The following is a 20,660-nucleotide window of genomic DNA, read 5'->3' as shown; positions in this document are numbered from 1 at the left end:
GGAATAACCCCTGAGCACTGCCGGGTGTGACCCAAAAACCACCAAAAAAAAAAAAAAAAAGCACAACGGGGAAGCTGTTAGCCTTGCAAGCAGCCGACCCAGGTTCAATTCCCAGCATCTTATAGGGTGCCCCGAGCACTGCAGGGAGTGGTTCCGGAGCACAGAACAGGGATTCGGCCCTGAGCACTGCTGAATGTGGCCCCCCGAAAAAATACTCAAAAGTCATTTGAGAAGCCGGAGTGACAGCGCAATGGTAGATGGCCAACCCAAGACTGATTCAGGTTCAATCCCGGCATCCCATAGGGTCCCCCGAGCCTGGAGGAGCGATTACTGAGTGCAGAGCCAGGAGGAACCCCTGAGTGCCATCGGGTGTGACAACCCTCTCCCCAAAAAAACAAAATCCATTGGACCATGACCGGGGTGAGTCCATGTTGTCACTGGGACACACAGCCTTGGACAGGGATGGAGGCTGGGGACGGAGGAAGGTTCCGGGAAGGCGAGAAGCAGCCAGCGGCTGACTTATTTGTTTTTCGCTCCTGGGAGGGCGGCGGGCAGGACTTGTGTCCTTTAGACACTAGATGGTCTTTTCCCCTGCTGAAAGCCAGCCAAAAAACAGCGGACGAGTTGCCAAGGCCAAGCACCTTCGCCTTTCTCTTTAGGGTTAGAAGAGATGGCCAAAAAAAAAAAAAAAAAGAAAAAAAGAAGAGATGGCCGCCAGCTGCTCCCACAACCCACCTAATAATTATTATTAATAATTAGGGCATAGTAATGTTATTGATTATAATGAGTGATTATTGGTAATAATAAGAATATGTTGATGATGATATTGATAGTCATGGTGACAGTCTTTTTGGGGGGGCCCACACCAGGTGGTGTTCAGGGGTTACCCCTGGCTATCTGCTCAGAAATCGCTCCTGGCAGGCACGGGGACCCTATGGGACTCGAACCAACCACCTTTGGTCCTGGATCAGCTGCTTGCAAGGCAAACGCCGCTGTGCTATCTCTCTAGCCCCGACAGTCTATTTTTTTAATAGTGGAGGAAATTTTATTTATCTAGAGATAAATATATCACCTATAACCTAATAAAAGGAGCAAGAAGATATTTTAAGATGTTATTAAAGGATGAGCTTCTATATGAAATTAGAAATTGATCAATATCATTTATTCAAGAATACAGAAGAGTATTAATTCAAAGATAGTAATCCATATTGTTTCAATCACATGCATTATCAGGTTACTAAAATAATTTTTCTAATAATAATAGTGAGAAAGATTCCAGAGTTTTATTTTGTTTTGTTTTGTTTTTGTTTGTTTTGGGGTTTTTTTTTTTGGATCACACCCAGCAGTGCTCAGGGAATACTTCTGGCTCTATGCTCAGAAATCGCCCCCGGCAGGCTATGGGGGGACCATATGGGATGCCGGGATTCGAACCACCATCCTTCCACATGAAAGGCAACGGCTGTTTCTCCGGCCCCTTTAAATTTTTTTTTTTTTTTTTTTGGTTTTTCAGGCCACTCCTGGCTAAGCGCTCAGAAATTGCCCCTGGCTTGTGTTGTATGAAAGGAGAGAAGGTTAGCACTCCCCTTGACAAGGATGGAAGAGGCTTCGGCCTGCAACACGCATACGGTTAAGGCACTGCCACCTACTTTGTGGCATCTAACCAAGTTTTTTTGGGCCCGGAGAGATAGCACAGCAGCGTTTGCCTTGCAAGCAGCCGATCCAGGACCAAAGGTGGTTGGTTCCAGTCCCGGTGTCCCATATGGTCCCCCGTGCCTGCCAGGAGCTATTTCTGAGCAGACAGCCAGGAGTAACCCCTGAGCAATGCCGGGTGTGGCCCAAAAAAAAAACAAAACAAAAACAAAAAAAAAGGAGTAAACCCTGGGCGCTGCTGGGTGTGACCCCAAAACCAATAAATAAATAAATAAATAAATAAAGGCCGTACAGATAACATGAAGGTAGGCTGTTTGCCTTGTATGCAGAAGGACTGTGATTCGAGTTCCGGCATTCCCATCTGATCCCCCCAGCCTGCCAGGAGCGATTTCTGAGCATAGAGCCAGGAGTGACCCCTGAGTGCTGCCAGGTGTGACCCAAAAACCAAAAAAAAAAAATATATATATATATATATATTATATATATAAAATATATATATATATGTGTGTGTGTGTGTGTTCTCAAATGGAAATAGATTCTTTTTTTCTTTTCTTTTTTTTTTTTTTTTTTTGGTTTTTGATTTTTGGTTTTTAGGCCTCACCCAGCATTGCTCAGGGGTTACTCCTGGCTGTCTGCTCAGAAATAGCTCCTGGCAGGCACAGGGGACCATATGGGACACCAGGATTCGAACCAACCATCTTTGGTTCTGGATCGACTGCTTGCAAGGCAAACGCCGCTGTGCTATCTCTCTGGGCCCGGAAATAGATTCTTTAAATTTTTTATTTTTTATTATGAGAACAAAGATGCAAGACACATTGATGATGATGTTGATCATCATGGCGACAGACAGTCTTGATGAGGATATTGAAGAGATTAATTAGTAATTATTAATGATAATCAGGATATATTGATGACAATGGCGACAGTATTGATGATGCTTAGACAATGACGACACAGATTACAATGATGATATTGATAAATTAATAATGATCTATAATAATCAGGATCTATTGAGGACGATGATGATACTATTGATAATGGTGGTGACAGTAGTGATGAGAATGATATCGAAGAGGGTGAAGGCGACATTGATGATGATGACAATATAGAGGATGATATTGATCATGAACAATTATTGATTATGATGAAGATAGATGGATGATGATGGTAACAGTCTTGATGGCGATATTGACAAGGATGACAAGGACAAAAATGGCGATGACACTAAAGAGGAGGAGGAGGAGGACGCCGTGACGACAACAGTGACAATGATGAAGGCACCGACGATGGCCATGAGGTCAGCGGGGATGTTGGGGCTCCCTAACCGAACCTGCCCAAGTGCTCATGAAATCCTGCCCCGTGCCCCAGCTGGGTTCCTGTTTGTGCCAGGGGCTGGGCCAGGAGGCCAGGCCCCAAGCGAGTGGGTGGGAAGTTCCCTACCGGACACGAACCTCCCTAAGACTGGTGCCACTTTCAATTCCTGACTCGGGGGCCTGGGAATTTGGGCTTCAGCCTTCTGGGATCTGGGGCTGAGCAGACCTGTGACAGCTGGCCCTGGGCATGGCTCATATGCAGAGCCCTGCGCTTGAACACCTGCACTACATGGCCTGAGAGTTTTGTCCCAAAACCCTGTGGTTAGTGGAACTCCAGCATTGATTCCCCTGATTCAAAGTGACAAGCCCAGAGTGTCCCTGTAGATGAATGGGTGCATTCCCCAGTCACTTAAACCCTCTCTCTCTGAGCCTCAGGGACAGCTGGGGAGACCAAGGCTCAGACCCATGTGTAAGACATGAGCTGGGATTACTGCCCTGTGGACAGAGAGTGGCCCTGGAGCAGGATAGCAGACAAGTCACCCTGTTTATGTCGTCCAAAGTTCTCAGGCCCTGTCAGACTGGTGCAGGCCCCCTCATCCCCAGTGCCTGCACACAACCATCGGCTGGGTCCCTCCAATCTGTACCCCTGGGACCAGTTTTGGACCCCCTGGGTGTCAGCTCAGAGCTCCCTGGTCCTTACTGAGCCTCTGGACTGGCACTTCCCCTCCATGAAGCAGTACTTGGGGGACTCTGAAGGTAAATTTAGAGAGCTGTAGGGCAGAGTTCAAGGCTGGAGCACAGGCCTTGGAGGCATAAAGCCTGGTTTTTGTTTATTTTGTTTGCCACACCCAACCCTGTTGGGAGTTTGATCCTCCTGCCTCTGCACTCAGGAATTACTCGAGGGCGGTGCTCTGGAACAACATGAGATGCTGGGGATCAAACCCAGGCCAGCTGCATGCAAGACAAGAACCTTACCTCTAAAACTCTTGAAACCCAAGTGTTTTTTTTTTTTTTTTTGGGGGGGGGGGCATACCCAACAGCAGTCAGGGTTCACTCCTGGCTCTGTGCTCAGAAATCACTCCTGGCAGACTAGGGGGACCATATGAGATGCCAGGGATCAAATCCAATCAACAGTGTCCCAGGCAAAAGTCCTCCCCACTGTGCTATACTCTGCCCCCTGAAGCCCAAGTTTAATCCCCAGCAATGTGACTGCTTGGTGAAGTAATGAATAATCAGGACTGAACTTTGGGGCACGACTGAGGATAGCAAACATATAAGCAAAACCAATAATACATACATACACTAAAAGAGGGCCAGAGACTGCCTCCTACTCCTTAGCAGCTCAAATTCTTGTCAACTTTTCTTTCCGAAAATCATCCTTAGCGTCTGGTTTCATGGTACAATGTGGCTGCCAGGACATGGCTATTCCCAGGGGGACCAGGGAGACAGGTCCAAAAAGTCGTTTGTGGAGCTGGAGAGATAGCATGGAGGTAGTGTATTTGCTTTGCATGCAGAAGGACGGTGGTTCGAATCCCAGCATCCCATATGGTCCCCCAAATCTGCCAGGAGAGATTTCTGGGCATAGAGCCAGGAGTAACCCGAGTGCTGCCGGGTGTGACCCAAAAACAACAACAACAACAACAACAAAGTTGTTTGTTTCTGGACTCTACAAAACAGTGCTCAGGATCTATTCCCAGCTCAGTGCTCATGAGGTCTCTGGAGACTAAACCCAGGTCCCCTACGGGCAAAGCCTGTCCTCCAGTCAGCCCACTAACCTGTCTCTCTGGCTCCCCTGGGAATACTTATTTTCTGGCAGCCATAACTGGGCAAGACTTTGGGTGTCTAACAGAGGAGAAACACCAGGGCGAGACCGGTCTCCACCGCCTTCCCCTGAGCAGCTCTTGCACCTCCTTGGCCTGTCCACACCCCATCAACCCAGGATGGGATGGGGGACAGCAGGTTCTCAGCCTGCCGCTCCCTCAGCTCCAAGCAAGACCTCAAGATTTACGACCAGAGCAGCCCAGGGCCACCTGCTGGGGGTCACCGCACCTCTCCCTGCCTCCCCTGCGGAGCGGCTGTCCCTGAGGCCCCCCATCCAGGGCAGAGGCCATGCCCTCACCTGTTGCCCCGCCCTGCCCACGGGACCCACCAACCCACCAGCACCTTCCTCGAGCCTCAGTGCTCTGGCCCCAAACGCTTGGGAGTGGGGTGCTGGCGGGGCCCTGGGGGGCTGACAAGATCTCGCTGCCTCTACAGGCAAGTCCTCAGCACCTCCCAGAGGTGCCCACATCCTCTCACTCTCTCAGCACCCAAAACCTCATTGAATGACTCCTGTGCCCCAGCCCATGGAGACCCCACTGGAATGCCAGGCGGAGTGGGGAAAGCGGGGAGGGGAGGCCCAGTCTACCCACTGAGATTGGGGGTGCCCCTTTGCAGGGGTCCCCTGATTCTCCTAGAAGGAAAGCAGGCAAGCTGCGATCAGAGAGGGTGTAAGGTCTCCTAATGGCACACAGTACAGAACTTCCTGGCCAGAGTAGGAGCCTGAAAAGCAGCTGAGCTCAGATCAAAGACTCCCTGTCTTCCCTATCCTCCTCTTGGCTGAAAGCACTGGAGGACGCTTTGCCCTATGAGTTGCGACTCCCTCTTTTTTTAATTTTTTTCTTTGAGCCACACTTGACTCCATGTTCAGTGCTCAGGGCTGACTCCAGGCTCTGTGCTCAGAAATCACTCTGATGGTGTTCAGGGGACCCTATGAAATGCCAGGGACCGAACCCGGGTCAGTCATGTGCAAGACAAATGCCCTTCCTGCTGTGTTCTCACTCTTTTTTTGTGTGTGTTTGTTTTTGTTTTTGGGCCACCCCTGGCGGTGCTCAGGGGTTACTCCTGGCTGTCTGCTCAGAAATAGCTCCTGGCAGGCACAGGGGACCATATGGGACACCGGGATTGGAACCAACCACCTTTGGTCCTGGATTGGCTGCTTGCAAGGCAAACGCTGCTGTGCTATCTCTCCGGGCCCGTGTTCTCACTCTTGCCCCTCTCAAAGCTGGTGCTAGCTCAGGGCAGAGCATTTACTTTACAGATGAGAGGCCCAGTGTTCCATCCCAGCTCCACAGAAATGAGCTTCTCGGGGCACAGCAGGGAGGGCATTTGCCTTGCAGACCCAGGTTTGAGGCCTGGAGCCTTACCGAGCACCCAGAGGTATGGCCCAAACCTTTTTCTTCCTGCCCCAAATAAAAGAAACGGGACAGAGAGAGGCAGGTTGGCCCTTCCATCTGTCCATCTGTCTGTCAACACAGAGGTGTGCTAGGGGGTAACCGAGGCATCCTTACAGGAACTCCAGTGCTTCTTTTGCACTGGTGAGGGACCCATCTCCTGTACCGGTGTCCTGGGAGGCCTCAAAGTGGGGGCTCAGACCAGAGGTCCCTTAGATGATGGAATGAACCCCAATGAAGCTGTGGAAGGAAGAAGGGGGCCAGGCAGGGCGGATGGCAGGGTTATAAGGTGTGTGGACAGCCCTGTGGGTGCAGGAGGGAGCAAGGTGCTGGCTGTGGGTCGCGAGATCCTGGGACACCGACATTGTGCGGTGTCTCACTTGACTGGCACCCCAGGAACCAGGAAGAGAAATGACAACTCTGGCTATCTCTGCCTCAATTTCTCAGGATGGACAGGACAGACTTCCTGGCACCATGGACACTGGGTTACCGCTTCCGCCCGTCCACACCCCACACCTGATGGCCTCTCTCCCCCGGGACCAGACACAAGCTCTGGAGAAGCTGAATGTCTGGGTGGATCAGCCTCTGCTCAGGTCCCCTTCGGGGCTTGGGAAGGAGGTGAAATCGGGGACCCAGGGCCAGAGCAACAGCACAGCGGTGTGGCATTTGCCTTGCATGCAGCTGACCAGGGAGGAACCCAATTTAATTCCTGGCATCCCAAATAGTCTCTTGAACCTGCCAGGAGTAACTTCTGAGTGCAGAGCGAGGAGTAACCCATAAGCATCACAGGGTATGGCCCCAAAACAAAAACAAACAAAAAATTGGGTACCCAGAAGTGACCATGGGGGCTGGAGTGATAGCACGACAGGTAGTAAGTTGGCCTTGCATGCTGCTGACCCGGGTTCAATCCCTAGCATCTCCCATATGGCCCCCTAGCCCGCCAGGAGTGATTTCTTTTTTTTTTTTTTTTTTGGTTTTTTTGGGCCACACCCAGTAACTCTCAGGGGTTACTCCTGGCTATGTGCTCAGAAGTTGCTCCTGGCTTGGGGGACCATATGGGGCACCGGGGGATCGAACCGCGGTCCGTCCAAGACTAGCGCAGGCAAGTAGGCACCTTACCTTTTAGTGCCACCACCCGGCCCCAGGAGTGATTTCTGAGCACACAGCCAGGAGGGACCCCTGAGCGCCACCGGATCTGACATGAAAGCAAAAACTTGGGTCATCCCCTCACAGTGCTCAGGTCATTCTGGCTGTGCCCTCCAGTGGAGACTCCATTCCTGCAAGGCTCCTTCTGCTGCTTTGGTGACTCACAGAGCACTTGCCGGCATTTGTGTGGCTCTGGGTCCAAGCCCCATTGCATCAGAAGCGACCTCGAGAAAGGCCCGAGGCTACCCCTAGCTGTCCGCTGGGCCCACCAGGACGTGGCATGACTCCACAGGCCCCCCTAAGCTGGTCCCAGAGGCCGGCGGTGTAGATGGTGGATCCTTCCTACCTGAGCTAGCTGAGGACTACAGTGTTGATGGTAGTTTCATTCTACCCAGCTCCTTCCAGAGTGTTGTGCCCCTACCTTGTGCCAACCAGACTCACAGAAGCTTCCAGAAGACATGGCAGCCGCCGTCCAGCTCACCTTTTGGGATCTCCTGGCCCTGGCCCCCCACCCCACACTCTCTTATTTTTTTCCCGTGAGACCCTGAGGGACCTTCGGGGGGCAGGAATCAGAGTCCAGCCAGGGTCTTTGGGACCTGATGTGCCCACAGGATTTGGGGGCACAACACCTAGAGCTGAGGTCAAGGCTTAAGTGCATCTGGATTGGGGGACAGAGAACCTGGAATTGGGGGCACATGAAGGTCACCAGCGGTACTGCGACAGGGGTGCCACTCCCTAGACCCTCTTCCTCAGCCAGTGTACACTGGACTCTGTGATCCCCAATGTCCAGGACAGCGGGAGGGAGGGAAGGGTTACCTGCCCCCCCCCAGACACTTTTTTTTTATTTGGTTTTTGGGTCACACCTGGCAGCACTCAGGGGTTACTCCTGGCTGTATGCTCAGAAATCGCTCCTGACAGGCCCAGGGAATCATATGGGATTCAAACCATTGTCAGTCCTGGATCGGCTGCGTGTAAGGCAAATGCCCTACCGCTGTGCTATCTCTCTTGCCCCCCCCCAGGAGTAATTTTTGAGTGCAGAACTAGGAGTAATCCCTGAGTGCCACTAGTGTGTGGCCCAAAACCAAAGCCAACGAACCCCCCCAAAAAAAGGTAAAAATTTCAGATTTCAAAGTTGCACTGGTGAAGGGTGGTGTACATTCTGTTTTTTTTTTGGGGGGGGGGCCACACCCATTTGGTGCTCAGGGGTTATTCCTGGCTAAGCGCTCAGAAATTGCCCCTGGCTTGGGGGGACCATATGGGACACCGGGGGATCGAACCGTGGTCCTGATCCTTGGCTAGCGCTTGCAAGGCAGACATCTTACCTCTAGCGCCACCTCGCCGGCCCCTGGTGGTGTACATTCTATTACTGAAACTCATTATAAACAGTTCTGTAACCACGGTGCTTAAGTAAAGAATTTTTTTGGGGGGTCACACCCAGCAGTACTCAGTGGTTACGCCTGGCTCTATGCTCAGAAATTGCCCCTGGCAGGCTCAGGGGACCATATAGGATGCCGGGATTTGAACCACCGACCTTCTGCATGAAAGGCAAACGCCTTACCTCCATGCTATCTCTCTGGCCCCAAGTAAAGAAATTTTTTTTTTGGATTTTTTTTTGGGGGGTCACACCCGGCAGTGCTCAGGGGTTACTCCTGGCTGTCTGCTCAGAAATAGCTCCTGGCAGGCTCAGGGGACTGTATGGGACACCGGGATTCGAACCAACCACCTTTGGTTCTGGATCGGCTGCTTGCGAGGCAAACACCGCTGTGCTCTCTCTCCGGGCCCAAAGAAATTATTTTTAAAAATTCAGTTTTGGGGGCCAGAGCGGTGGCACAAGTGGTAGGGTGTTTGCCTTGCAAGCACTAACCTAGGATGGACAGTGGTTCCATCCCCCCGCGTCCCAAATGGTCCCCCAAGCCTGTCAGGAGCAATTTCTGAGCGCAAAGCCAGGAGTAACCCCTGAGTGTCACTGGGTGTGGCCCAAAAACCAAAATAAATAAATAAATAAATAAATTCAGTTTTGTTTGTTTGGGGGCCACACCCTACAGTGCTCAGGGGTTACTCCTGACTGTGCTCAGAAGTCACTCCTGGCAGGCTTAGGGGACCATATGGGATGCTGGGATTCAAACTACTGTTTGTCCTGAATCGGCTGCATGCAAGGCAAACGTCCTACCGCTGTGCTATCTCTTTGCCCCCCCCCCCCACACACACACACATTCGCCCCCACTGGCTTCTGGAATTTTCTGTTCAGGGCTGCTTTGCCTGTGAGTGTATTGGCGACCTCATTCCCACCTATGGACACCCACTCCAGGCCCTGCAAGTTCAGCCCAGATGGGTCTGGTGGTGGGAGTAGGAGTCCTGCAGGAAGGCAGAGGTGGGGTTCAGCACGTGGCTGGGAGACGGGGGCGGGGGTGTTGGGCAGACAGAGCCCTGAGCTTTGGGGGTTTATCTGAGCAGCTTCTCCATCCTTCCCTCAAAGGCCAAGTAGACGCCCTCTAGGGTCCTGCAAGGTTAAGGTCACATTGGCATCTGGGGGAGAAGGCTCCAACTCCACCCACGATCCCAGGGACAGCATCGGGGTTCAGGGGGACCTGGGTTGCCCCATTCCCGACCAGATCCTCCCTCAGGGCAGCCCGACTGGGGGTTGGGGCAGTACATCTACACAGAACGACCCAAAGGCTCCTACCCAGTAATGCTGGGCCTGGCTGGGCCGGCCCCATGGTTTGGGGTTCTGGTTCCACCGTTCTGGGGATGAAGGTGGGGTCTCAGGCCAGGTCCCAAGCCACATGAGTGGAACCGTCAGGGGGTGTCTGAGGGTCAGTCTCTCCTGTTGTAGATTGGGGTGTCCCTGTTGTGCTTCTAGATGGCCATACCCTCGGGGCCAGGTTCCAGGATGAGCAGACTGGACAGAAGTGGGGGACAGCTGCAGGGGTTAGAATGGCTCTATCTGGGCCGGATAGATAGCACAGTGGTTTGCACACTGCCAACCCAGGACAGACCTGGGTTCAATTCCTGACACCCCATATGGCCTCCTGAACCTGCCAGGAGTGATTTCTGAGCACAGAGCCAGGAGGAAGCCCTGAGCACAGCCGGGTGTGCTCCCCCCAAAAAACAAAATAAACAAAAACAGAAATAAAAACAGGACCGGAGAGATAGTATAGCAGTAGGGCGTTTGCCTTACACACAGCTGACCCAAGATGGACCCAGGTTTGATACCCGGCATCCCATATGGTCCCCAAGTCTGCCGGGAGTGACTCCTGAGCGCAGAGCCAGGGGTAAGTCTGAGCACCTACGGATGTGGCCCCAAATCCAAAACAAAGAAACAAACAAATAACAACAACAACAAAAACACAGCTCTGCCTGCAGCCATATCAGATGGACCAAAATCAGTCATCAAAAGCCCACACACATGACATGGGCGAAGTGCACGGTGATGGACATGCGTTGCATAGTCACACTTGTGTGACACATGTGTGCACCTGGGGACACACCAAACTCATGCACATGCAAGGACACACATGTATGATCACACAGGGGACATGTGGACGCACATGTGTGTCCACATAGGGATAGGCATGGCACATGGATTTGGCAGCTCTAATTTGCCTCACACCAGTGGTGACTGGACACTGGGTTTCTCTCCCCGTTGGGGCAAAGCGTTTCCAGAAACAAGACACCCTGTGAGCAGTGGCCGAGGTTGGGCCTTGGCCAAGGCTGCACCGATGAGCGTCAGGAAGGGCCGGGGATATCCCCGCAGCAGAGTGAGACTTGCTGGATGGGAAACTCAGGACATGGTGTTGTTTTCAGTTCATCTTTGTTGTTGTTTTGTTTTGTTTTGTTTTGGGGTCACACCCGGCAGTGCTCAGGGGTTACTCCTGGCTCTGCACTCAAAAATCACTCCTGGTGGGGCCAGAGAGATAGTATGGAGGTAAGGCATTTGCCTTTCGTGCAGAAGGTCATTGGTTCAAATCCCGGCATCCCATATGGTCCCCAGAGCCTGCCAGGAGCGATTTCTGAGCGTGGAGCCAGGAGTAACCCCTGAGCACTGCCAGGTGTGACCCAAAAACCAAAAAAAAAAAAAAAGTAATAAAAATCGCTCCTGGGGCCGGGTAGGTGGCGCTGGAGGTAAGGTGTCTGCCTTGCAAGCGCTAGCCAAGATCCCCCGGTCCCATATGGTCCCCCCAAGTAAGGGGCGATTTCTGAGCACATAGCCAGGAGTAACCCCTGAGCGTCAAACGGGTGTGGCCCCCCAAAAAAAATCGCTCCTGGCAGACTCAGGGGACCAAATGGGATGCCGGGAATCAAACCTTGATCAGTCCTGGGTCAGTAGCATGCAAGGCAAACACCTTACCTCTATATTATCTCTCCGGTCCCTGTAGTTGATTTTTGTGGAGATTCCCCAGGTTGGGATCAAGGCATGAGGGGGCCACCCCAGTCATAGTGGGCAGGGTTGGAGAGCTCAGTGCATGGACCCTCCACTGCTCTGCCCATCGCCAGGGGCATGGCCAGCAGTGCAGGCACCAAACCTGAGGCCTTGAGTACTTCAAGCTACACCCACCCACTGTAGATCCAGATCCCAAAATTGGCTTTATTGTAATTTCATTTAATTCAGTTCTTATCAGAGCTGGGGAGATATGAAGCCCAGGGCCTCACAGACAGGCTACCCAAATATTCTGAAACTGTGTTTATTTATTTGGGGGCGCTCCTGGTTCAGTGCTCAGGGATGACTCCTGGTGGAACTCAGGGATCCTGGATCAAATCTGGATTTGCCATGTGCAAGGCAAGCTCTTCCTCAGCTGCATTCTCTCTCTTTCTGCCCCTCAGTGAGTGACAGGGGGTGTGGGTGAAGGATGTGGGAACCCCCATCACCTTGCAGGGAGACTGGCTGAGTCTGGGACTTGGGAGTAAATTAAGGGGAGATTTAGGGGACTCCAGCCTCCCTTGCCTCAACCCCCCAGATACTCAACCCACAAGGCTGTCTGGACACCCCAAAAGGGATGTTTTCCTCTCAAACATGGGGCTGCCCACCTTGGCCCTCTGTCTTCTCTATCTGACCCCTCTGTCCTCGGCCATGCCTCCCTTAGGTCTGACATAGCGAGGCTGAAAGCCATAACTGCCCCCCCCAAAATAGCCTTTCCCCTAGGCACCAGACTGGGTGTCCAGCTTTGCAACTTTGGGGTGTCTCTCACCCAGGTAGATGCTCTGTGGACAGTGCTAAGTGTCCCTCCCTGAAGCCAGCCAGTAACCCCCTCAGGATCTCACTCTTCTCCTTGACTTTTGGGGTAGGAATCCTGTGGAATCTTCCCTGATCTTTCAGAAAATGCTCCCCAAAGCATCTGATTCAGCCTCCAAGGATCCCAAACCTCCTTTGATTTGAAGGATTCATGGGGGTCCGGGCTTACCCCAGCATTACTCCAGAAGCAAAGCCCCCCCCCCTCCGTACCCCCTTAAGCAGAGACCTGACTCCCAAAAGTGAAGATTGGAGGCAGAGCGACAGCACAGTGGAAAGGGCATTTATTTGCATTGCACGTGGCCAACCCGGGTTAGATCCCCGGCATCCCGTATGGTCCCCTGAGCCTGCCAGGAGCGATTTCTGAGTGCAGAGCCAGGAGGAACCCCTGACTGAGAGCTACTGGGTGTGACACAAAATAAAAGCAAACAAACAAACAAGAAAACAAAAACCAGGGGCCAGGGGCCAAGAGATGGTGGGGTGTGAGGAAACACCAGGCCTGGGGGAGAGGCTTCACAGAGGGGCATCCAGACCGTGACCCTAGACTCTGATCCCCAGACTCAACCCTTTTCTTTTTATTTTCTTTGGGTTTTTGGGCCACCCAAGTGGTGCTCAGGGGTTTCTCCTGGCTCTGTGCTCAGGAAGAGTTCCTGGCAGACTCGGGGGACCCTATGGGATGCCGAGAATTGAACCCAGGTGGACCGCTTGCAAGGCAAGTGCCTTAAGCACGGAGCTATCATGTTTACCTTGCACACAGCCGGCCTTAGTTCGATCCCCGGCATCCCATAGGATCCCCCAAGCATTGCCAGGAATGATTCCCAAGCGCAGAGCCAAGAGGAACCCCTGAGAACTGCTAGATATGGTCCCCCAAATTAAACAAACAAAAAAATGGAAACTGAGTCAGGGAACAGCAGCCTGGGGGGGGGGGTCCAATTTCTATTAACTCTTTGCTTGACCTTGAGAAGCCGAAGTGACTTCTCGGAGATAAGAGAGCCCCACCCTTGGGGCTGGCGGGCAGGATCAGGGATCAGGAATGCAAAGCCCCCAGCTGGTGAGGGGGCCCCCACCCCCAGTAGACTGTCCCAGCCAGTTTTATTTTATCGGCAACCTGGCAGCCCAGATAGCACACGGCCACTTAGGCTATAATTCTGCTAATTCTCGCCTCCTCCCCTGCCCTCTGTGCAGCACCTCAAACCCGGGCATGACTCAGGGAACTGGGGTTTCTGCGGAGACCAGGAGCAGTGCAGACGGAGGAGGGGCACAGCCCTGAGCGGTCCTCACCTCCACACAATCCCAGAGAAAGAGCAAAAATCTGTCGCAGCCACGATTCCTGGAAAAGCTCAAATACAGGAACTGAGTCGGCCTTCCCCTTAAGTGGGGAGGGTGTTTGTTTGTTTGCCTTGCACAAGGCCAACCAGGGTTCGGTCCCCAGCATCCCATAAGGTCCACCAAGCTCTCGAGAAGTGATTCCTGAGCACAGAACCAGGAGAAACTTCTGAGTACTGCCAGGTGTGACCCAAAAACAAACAAAGAAAGGGGGGGCAGGTTCTGAGTGTGCAGAGAGAGGGAGAGAGAGAGAGAGAGAAAGAAATAAAAGAAAGAGCTAAAGAGAAAGGAAAGAGAAAGGGAAAGAAAAGAGCTAGAGAAAGAGGAAAAAAGGAAAGAGAAAGAGGAAAAGAAAGAAAGAAAGAGAAAGAAAGAAAGAAAGAAAGAAAGAAAGAAAGAAAGAAAGAAAGAAAGAAAGAAAGAAAGAAAGAAAGAAAGAGAAGACAAGAAAGAAAGAAGACAAGAAAGAAAGAAGGAAGGAAAGAAAGAAAGAAAGAAGAAAGAAGAAAGAAAAGAAAGAAAGAAAGAAGAAAGAAAAGAAAGAAAGAAAGAAAGAAAGAAAGAAAGAAAGAAAGAAAGAAAGAAAGAAAGAAAGAAAGAAAGAAAGAAAGAAAGAAAGAAAGAAAGAAAGAAAGAAAGAAAGAAGAAGAAAGAAAGAAAGAAAGAAGAAGAAAGAAAGAAAGAAAGAAAGAAAGAAAGAAAGAAAAGAAAACAAACAAAAGTCTGTTCGGATGAAAAATAACAGCGGGGTGGGGCATTTGCTTTACATGGGTCCAACCCGGGTTCGACCCCCAGCATCCCATAGGGTCCCCCAAGCCTGCCAGGAATAATTTCTGAGAGCAAAGCCAGCAGTAAACACTGGGTGTGACCCCAAATCAAAGGCAAAAGGAAAAGGGGAGCAACGAGAAAAAGAAAGAAGTGAGTTCCTTTCCAGGGCTGCTTTGATGGGGTGTGGACATGGATGCCTGCACCCTCCTCCTTGACTTTTGGGAAAGCGCTTTGTGTGAGCCCAGAAAGGGAAGTTGGGCCCTGAAAGGGAGAGCCGGCTCCGCCCTGGCCAATCGCGTATTATCATTCTATGAGGCTGCAAAGTCCTTAATGGCCGGCTGGTGCCTCCCAGCTCGAGAAAGGGCAGTTCCCCAAAGATGCTAGTCCCTGGAGCTTCTGAAGGTCACAGCCTGGAATTCTGGGGCCCTTTTCGGAGTCTCTTTTGGGGTTCTGTGGCCGCTCACCACCACCAGCTCGCCTCCTGGTCTCCCCATCCCTGGAGCCTTCTGCAGGATCAATGCCTGTTGTGGGAGCTTTGCGGAGGGAAAGTGGTATTTGCTTCATACATGGCTGGCCCGGGTTCGATCCCCGGCATCCCACATGGTCCCCAGAGCCCAGAGCCAGGAGTAACCCCTGAGTGCCGATGGGTGTGGCCCAAAATCAAAACAAACAAACAAAAGATGCATGCTATTGGAGGCAGAGCCATTGCTCAGTGGTAGGGCTTTTGCCTTGCAAGCAGCCTACCCAGGACTGACCCAGGTTTGGTTCCCAGCATCCCATAGGGTCCCCCGAGTCTGCCAGAAGAGATTTCTGACTGCAGAGCCAGGAGTAATCCCTGAGTACCAGCGGGTGTGGCTCCAATAAAAACAAACAAACAAACAAAGGAAAAACTACTTCATAGTTGTGGCTCTTGGAACACACTTCAGTAGTGCTCAGGACTGCCTCCTGGCTCAGTGCTCACAGGGCACTCTAGGTAGTGCTCATGGGGTTTCCTTGGGTGCCAGAGATTGAACCATGTCAGCCGTGCCCAAAACAAGCACCTTACCTAAGTCAGCACTACTTTGGGGGTAGGTGCCCAAAACATCTTCCTTGTTTGCTTCATATTTGGAGTCATGTCATGCATTGCTCAGGGAGTGCTCCCAGCTCTGTGCTCCCCTCAGCATCACTCCGAGTGCTGGGATGAAGGTGGATGGGTCCCTGAGGTGCCAGGCATGCAAGCCAAGGCTCTGGGTTAGGTTTGGTTTTGATTTGGGTTTGGCCAAACCCGGCGGCACTCGGGGGGTGGGGGTTACTCCTGGCTCTGCACTCAGAAATCGCTCCTGGTAGGCTCCAAAGACAGTATGGGATGCTGGGTTTGCAGGGGATCAAACCTGGGTTTGCAGCGTGCAAGGCAAATTCCCTCCCCACTGTGCTATTGCTCCAGCCCCGGAACCCAGGACTGAATGCAAAACCCCAAAGAATTAGGCTCAATGCCTATTTCCCCAGGTACCCCCAGACCTGGCCGCACCTCCACCTCCCCTTGGCTGCACCCCTAAAGCAGAGACGATGACAACCGTGGGATGGATGGATGGATGGATGGTGGAGCTGGAGCTGGACAGTGCTTGTGACAAGGCATGAAATTGTCTACAGGTTTCTCAAGAGCAAGGATTGGAGACCCCAGAACTGACACTGATCCCAGAGCCCACCAGGAGCAGCCCCGCTTTCTTACACCCTAGTTCTTGATGAGATAGGAGCCCTGGTAAGGCCATATGGCGGGGGGTGGGGTGGGGGGGCTGTTTAAGAGGAGGGTGGGTGCCTCTCCCCACAGCCCCCAAACCCCCAAAGTGGGCTGGTATTGACTGAGCACAGGAACAGCTTTGGCTCAAGGTTCTCTCCTTTCAAATGACAGATTTCCCAGGATCAGAGTGGGGGGACCCCAGGATTATCTCAGGGTACAGTATGGGGCAAAGTGGGGCACCAGGGAGGACCCAGCTGTGGAATGTTCCCGACCCAGATACCAGGTTTTTGTTGCCCGCCTGGGTCACAGTAGGGTTCCTGGAAACCCCAACCTGCTCCCATGGGCCTAGAGCCAGGGTCCTGCCAGACACAGGGTGAGTGACCAGAAGGTCTCCCCCACCTGCTGAGGCCTCCAGGGCGGACAGGGTGGGATGCAGAGCCACGTGGCCTGGAATGGCATCCTTCACCATCCATCGCCATCCACCACCATCGTTAATTATTTGATTCTACAGGGGGGGTATCCCCAAGGGGCTGCAGGAGCAGATTTTAAGGAGCATCTTGAGGAGAGGAAATGGAAAGATGGGGGGCAAATGGGGGGCTGGTGGGGGAGGAGGAGCTCAGAGGCTCAGCCCACTGTTGGCCCATTTCAAGCATGGGGTGCATAGGGGGAAACGGAGGACACAGAACAACTTCCAGATCTGGGGGTTGCAGGTTGGGGATGTGGGGAGGGGTGTTTCAAGACCCCCCTGGATGTCCCAGACACCCCCACCGGTTCCGGGTGCTTCAAAGGGGGCACCTCCTGTTCGCGCAGGGAGTGAGTTGCCTGGGAGACACCCCCCAAACAGGAAAGACAGGAAGGGGACCCCGGAGCCCCAAATGGAGCACGCAGAGGGGGACCTGAGAGAAGGGAAGCCCTGCCCTGCTGCAAGAGTCCCACCTCCGCCCAGGGATGCTCAGGTGAGTAGCCCGCCCCCTCCCCCCCAGCTCAGGGGTTTACAGGCACCCTCTTGCAGCCAACCCTCCTGGATTGCTCCTGGACTGCAGCTCACCCACAAGCCCATCCCCAGCAGTATCGGTCAGAACTGTGCAGAAGATGGGCCTATCACCCCCAAAGGAGACCTTTGGGGGAGCCCTGGTTCCTCTCAGCCACCCCTGTGCCCCCCTTTGGGGCTCCACCCCAGCAGTGAGATCCAGCCCGGGTGTTTCAGAGTGTGGCCAGCAGGGGCGGCAGGACTGGGCTGGGGGGGACCGGTCACAGGTGTGACCCCCTCCTGGGCCGGGGCGGGGCGGGAGGTGGCAGGCGGCCCAGGTAGGGAGGTCACAGCTTTCACACCCCAGCCGCAGCCCGCCGCCCCGCCCCCAGGGCCACAATGGGCCCAGTGGGTGGGGAGGACGGTGGTGGCCAGGGGGTGGGGGAGGGGCGCCTTCCCTGTCTTCCTGGGTCCCCCTAAACTTGGGTTCCACGTCTGGAATCTTCACTGGGCCCATGTCCTCGGTGCTGAACCTGGCTTCTGGGCAGGGGGGTGTCTCTCCTGCAGCCACCCACTTTTCCTACTAGCTTCGTCCTGGACGACGACCCCACCTCTCCAAGGCCAGAGTAGGGCCCACCTGCGTGGGAAGCGCTCCCTTGGAAGAGGGGGGGCCCTCCGCGCGTCCCCAAGATTCCAGACCCAGTCTTAGGGGTACAGTCTTGAGCCCAGGCTTCTGGGGGTGGGCTTAAGGCCAAGGGCAAGGGTTGGATGCGGACTGGGGGTGCGGGCGGGCGTGCGTAAAGGCCGAGCGCCGGTGCCCAAGCGCGCCACGTCGCGACACTTGGGTGGGGCCTCGAGGGGTCCCTCCAGGTGGCCCCCCGCGACGCTCAGGCCCCAGGCCTCGCCTCCCCACCCCCTGCCCTGATTGGCAGCCGGCCTGCCTGCGACCAGCCAGCCGCCAGCGGCGCAGAGCCCGGGGCGCCCAGGCGAAGGCGACCGACCGGCCCCGCGCGCGCGGCGGTAGGAGGGGGCGTCGGGCTATATATAGGGGCCGGGCCGGGGCCGGCCGAGCGCGCAGGGAGCCGCGCACCGCTCCGAGAGCTCCTGGGCTGGACGGCAAGCCCCCCCAGGACAGGCAGCCGCACCCCCGAGCCCCACAAGCTGCGCCCCAGCCGCGCGCCCCGGCTCCTCCCCGTGCCGTGCGCCCCCGACGCGCGCGCGCCACCGCCCGCCTGTCCTCCGGGCTTTGGCCTCCCGGATGGCGGGGCCCGGAGCGGCCGCGGCCGCCGCGCTGCTCCCGGCCGTGGTGCTCGCGGCTCTGGCACCCTGGGCCGGCCGATCGGGGGGCGCAGACGCCGCGCCCGCCGCCCCCAACGGCACCCTGGACGCCGAGCTGGAGCGCCGCTGGGAGAGCCTGGTGGCACGCTCCCTAGCTAGGCTCCCCGCGGCCGCCTCGCAGCCCCAGGAGGCGGCCGTGCAGAGCGGAGCCGGAGACTACCTTCTGGGCATCAAGCGGCTCCGGCGTCTCTACTGCAACGTGGGCATCGGCTTCCATCTCCAGGTGCTGCCCGACGGGCGCATCGGCGGAGTACACGCAGACACGAGCGACAGTGAGTGGCTGGAGTGGGGGACACTCGGGTCCGGGCTTCCCACTAGGCAGCTCCAGAGGGCACGGGGTGGGGGGACGCATGGAGGGATGGAGGGATGGGTGGGTAGGTGGGTGGATGGATGGACAGAGGGATGGGTAGATAGGTGGATGGATGGATGGATGAATGGATAGATAGATGAATGGATAGATAGGTGGGTGGAGGGATGGATGGATAGGTCGGTGGCACCTGCTCGCCGGCTTGCCACGCGGTGCCCGTGCGCGGGGACGCACGGCCGGAGACCTTCTGAGCTCCGGGAGCCTCGGGGACCCCGGCTTGGCGCGCCCCACGGCCGAGCTCCGCCTCCCCCGCCTTCGGAAGCCGGAGCCCGGGCACGGAATTCCAGAGCCTTCGCTCGTGGGCACAGGCGCGCGCGCGCTGCAGCTGACTGGCACCCGCCGGGGATGGGGGTTGGGGTTAGGGGAGGCCTTGGCCACTCGCTCAGGTTAGGACCGGGTTTAGGGGGGCGTTCTGTGTTTTCTGGTGCCCCTGTGCTGGTCTTCTAGGCGTCCCCCGGGGCTCAGGGTTGTAGAGGGACATCAGTCTCCAGGTGGGGTGGAGGGGAATGTGATGTGGCTTGGGGACCTCTGGCTGCTGCCACAATCAAGCAACCCACTAAGGAGGATCCCCAAGGCTCTGAAGGTAGCCGAGAGGGTCCCTGGAGTGTGGGGGGTACCTGTTCCGGCTCCAATAACCTGCCTTCTCCCCCCGCCCCATTTCAGGCCTCCTGGAATTGTCACCTGTGGAGCGGGGAGTTGTCAGTATCTACGGGGTGTTTAGCCGGTTCTTCGTGGCCATGAACAGCCGCGGAAAGCTCTACGGTTCGGTGAGTGCTGAGGGGAGACCCCACTGGCCTAGAAGGGACCTCAGAGGGAGGTGGAACTGCAGGGACCCCCCCTACTACCCTCAAGCACCCCCTCATCTGGGCTATTGGGTTGCATGCAGTTCCCCCTTTAGCACAAACTCCCCGTCCTTCCCCACACCCTGGGATGAAGGAAGAAAGATTCATTGGGGCAACCCTGGACACTCTTGACTTCCAAGCACAGATTTGGGGCTTGACCCCAGACCCCTAACTCGGTCCCCACCCCTCCCCCGTCAGCCCTTCTTCACCAACGAGTGCAAGTTCAAGGAGATTTTGCTCCCCAACAACTACAACGCCTACGAATGTTACCAGCACCCCGGAATGTTCATCGCACTCAGCAAGAACGGGAAGACGAAAAAGGGGAACCGGGTATCCCCCACCATGAAGGTCACCCACTTCCTCCCCAGGCTTTGACCTCCCGCCGGGACCCCCTTTTTTCCCCCTGGGGGTGTTCCCAGCTAAGGGGGTTCCCCCCACACACCCTCCGAGGGCTGCCAGCTCCGCTTGCCCGGATGGACTGTCTGGTGATCATCATTCTCAGAGTAGCTGTAAGATAGTTAAGTTAATTATTTAAATGTGTATATATTGCCACCAAGTTATTTATGGTTCTGTGGGTGTGTTTTGTATTCCCCCCCAAGAAAAGGACACGCACCAAAGCCAGCCACCACCCCCAAACCACGCTTTCACCCACCCACCCCCCACTGGAACGGACCATGACAGAATTTTTCTCTGTCACACAAGTTGGGTCTTGGCAGCATTTCCAAAGTGGGGGAACCTCGGACTCCCGGACCTGCCCTGTGTGTCTCCCCCCCCACCAGGACCC

At 54.7% G+C, this 20,660-nt stretch overlaps 1 protein-coding gene and 1 non-coding gene across 2 annotated transcripts; both read left to right on the top strand.

The window, feature by feature from the left end:
• The first annotated feature begins 1,549 nt into the window (after positions 1 to 1,549).
• LOC126019475 (U6atac minor spliceosomal RNA) lies at positions 1,550 to 1,672 on the top strand. The gene has a single exon (XR_007499164.1). It is a non-coding gene; the product is annotated as a U6atac minor spliceosomal RNA (small nuclear RNA).
• Positions 1,673 to 18,587: 16,915 nt separating this feature from the next.
• On the top strand, positions 18,588 to 20,251 carry FGF4 (fibroblast growth factor 4). The gene is made up of 3 exons (XM_049781255.1): positions 18,588 to 18,939; positions 19,698 to 19,801; positions 20,075 to 20,251. The coding sequence occupies exons 1-3, from the start codon at positions 18,588 to 18,590 to the stop codon at positions 20,249 to 20,251; spliced, it is 633 nt and encodes a 210-aa protein (XP_049637212.1).
• The last annotated feature ends 409 nt before the right edge of the window (positions 20,252 to 20,660 follow it).

This window comes from Suncus etruscus, chromosome 9, assembly GCF_024139225.1.
Source record: "Suncus etruscus isolate mSunEtr1 chromosome 9, mSunEtr1.pri.cur, whole genome shotgun sequence".
NCBI lineage: Eukaryota > Metazoa > Chordata > Mammalia > Eulipotyphla > Soricidae > Suncus > Suncus etruscus.
This window is presented reverse-complemented; position numbering and strand designations above follow the sequence as displayed.

Coding starts and splice junctions, on each gene's coding strand:
- FGF4 (XM_049781255.1), top strand. CDS start 18,588: ATGGCGGGGCCCGGAGCGGCCGCGGCCGCCGCGCTGCTCCCGGCCGTG. Junction 18,940..19,697: donor ACACGCAGACACGAGCGACA/GTGAGTGGCTGG, acceptor GCCCCATTTCAG/GCCTCCTGGAATTGTCACCT. Junction 19,802..20,074: donor GCGGAAAGCTCTACGGTTCG/GTGAGTGCTGAG, acceptor CTCCCCCGTCAG/CCCTTCTTCACCAACGAGTG.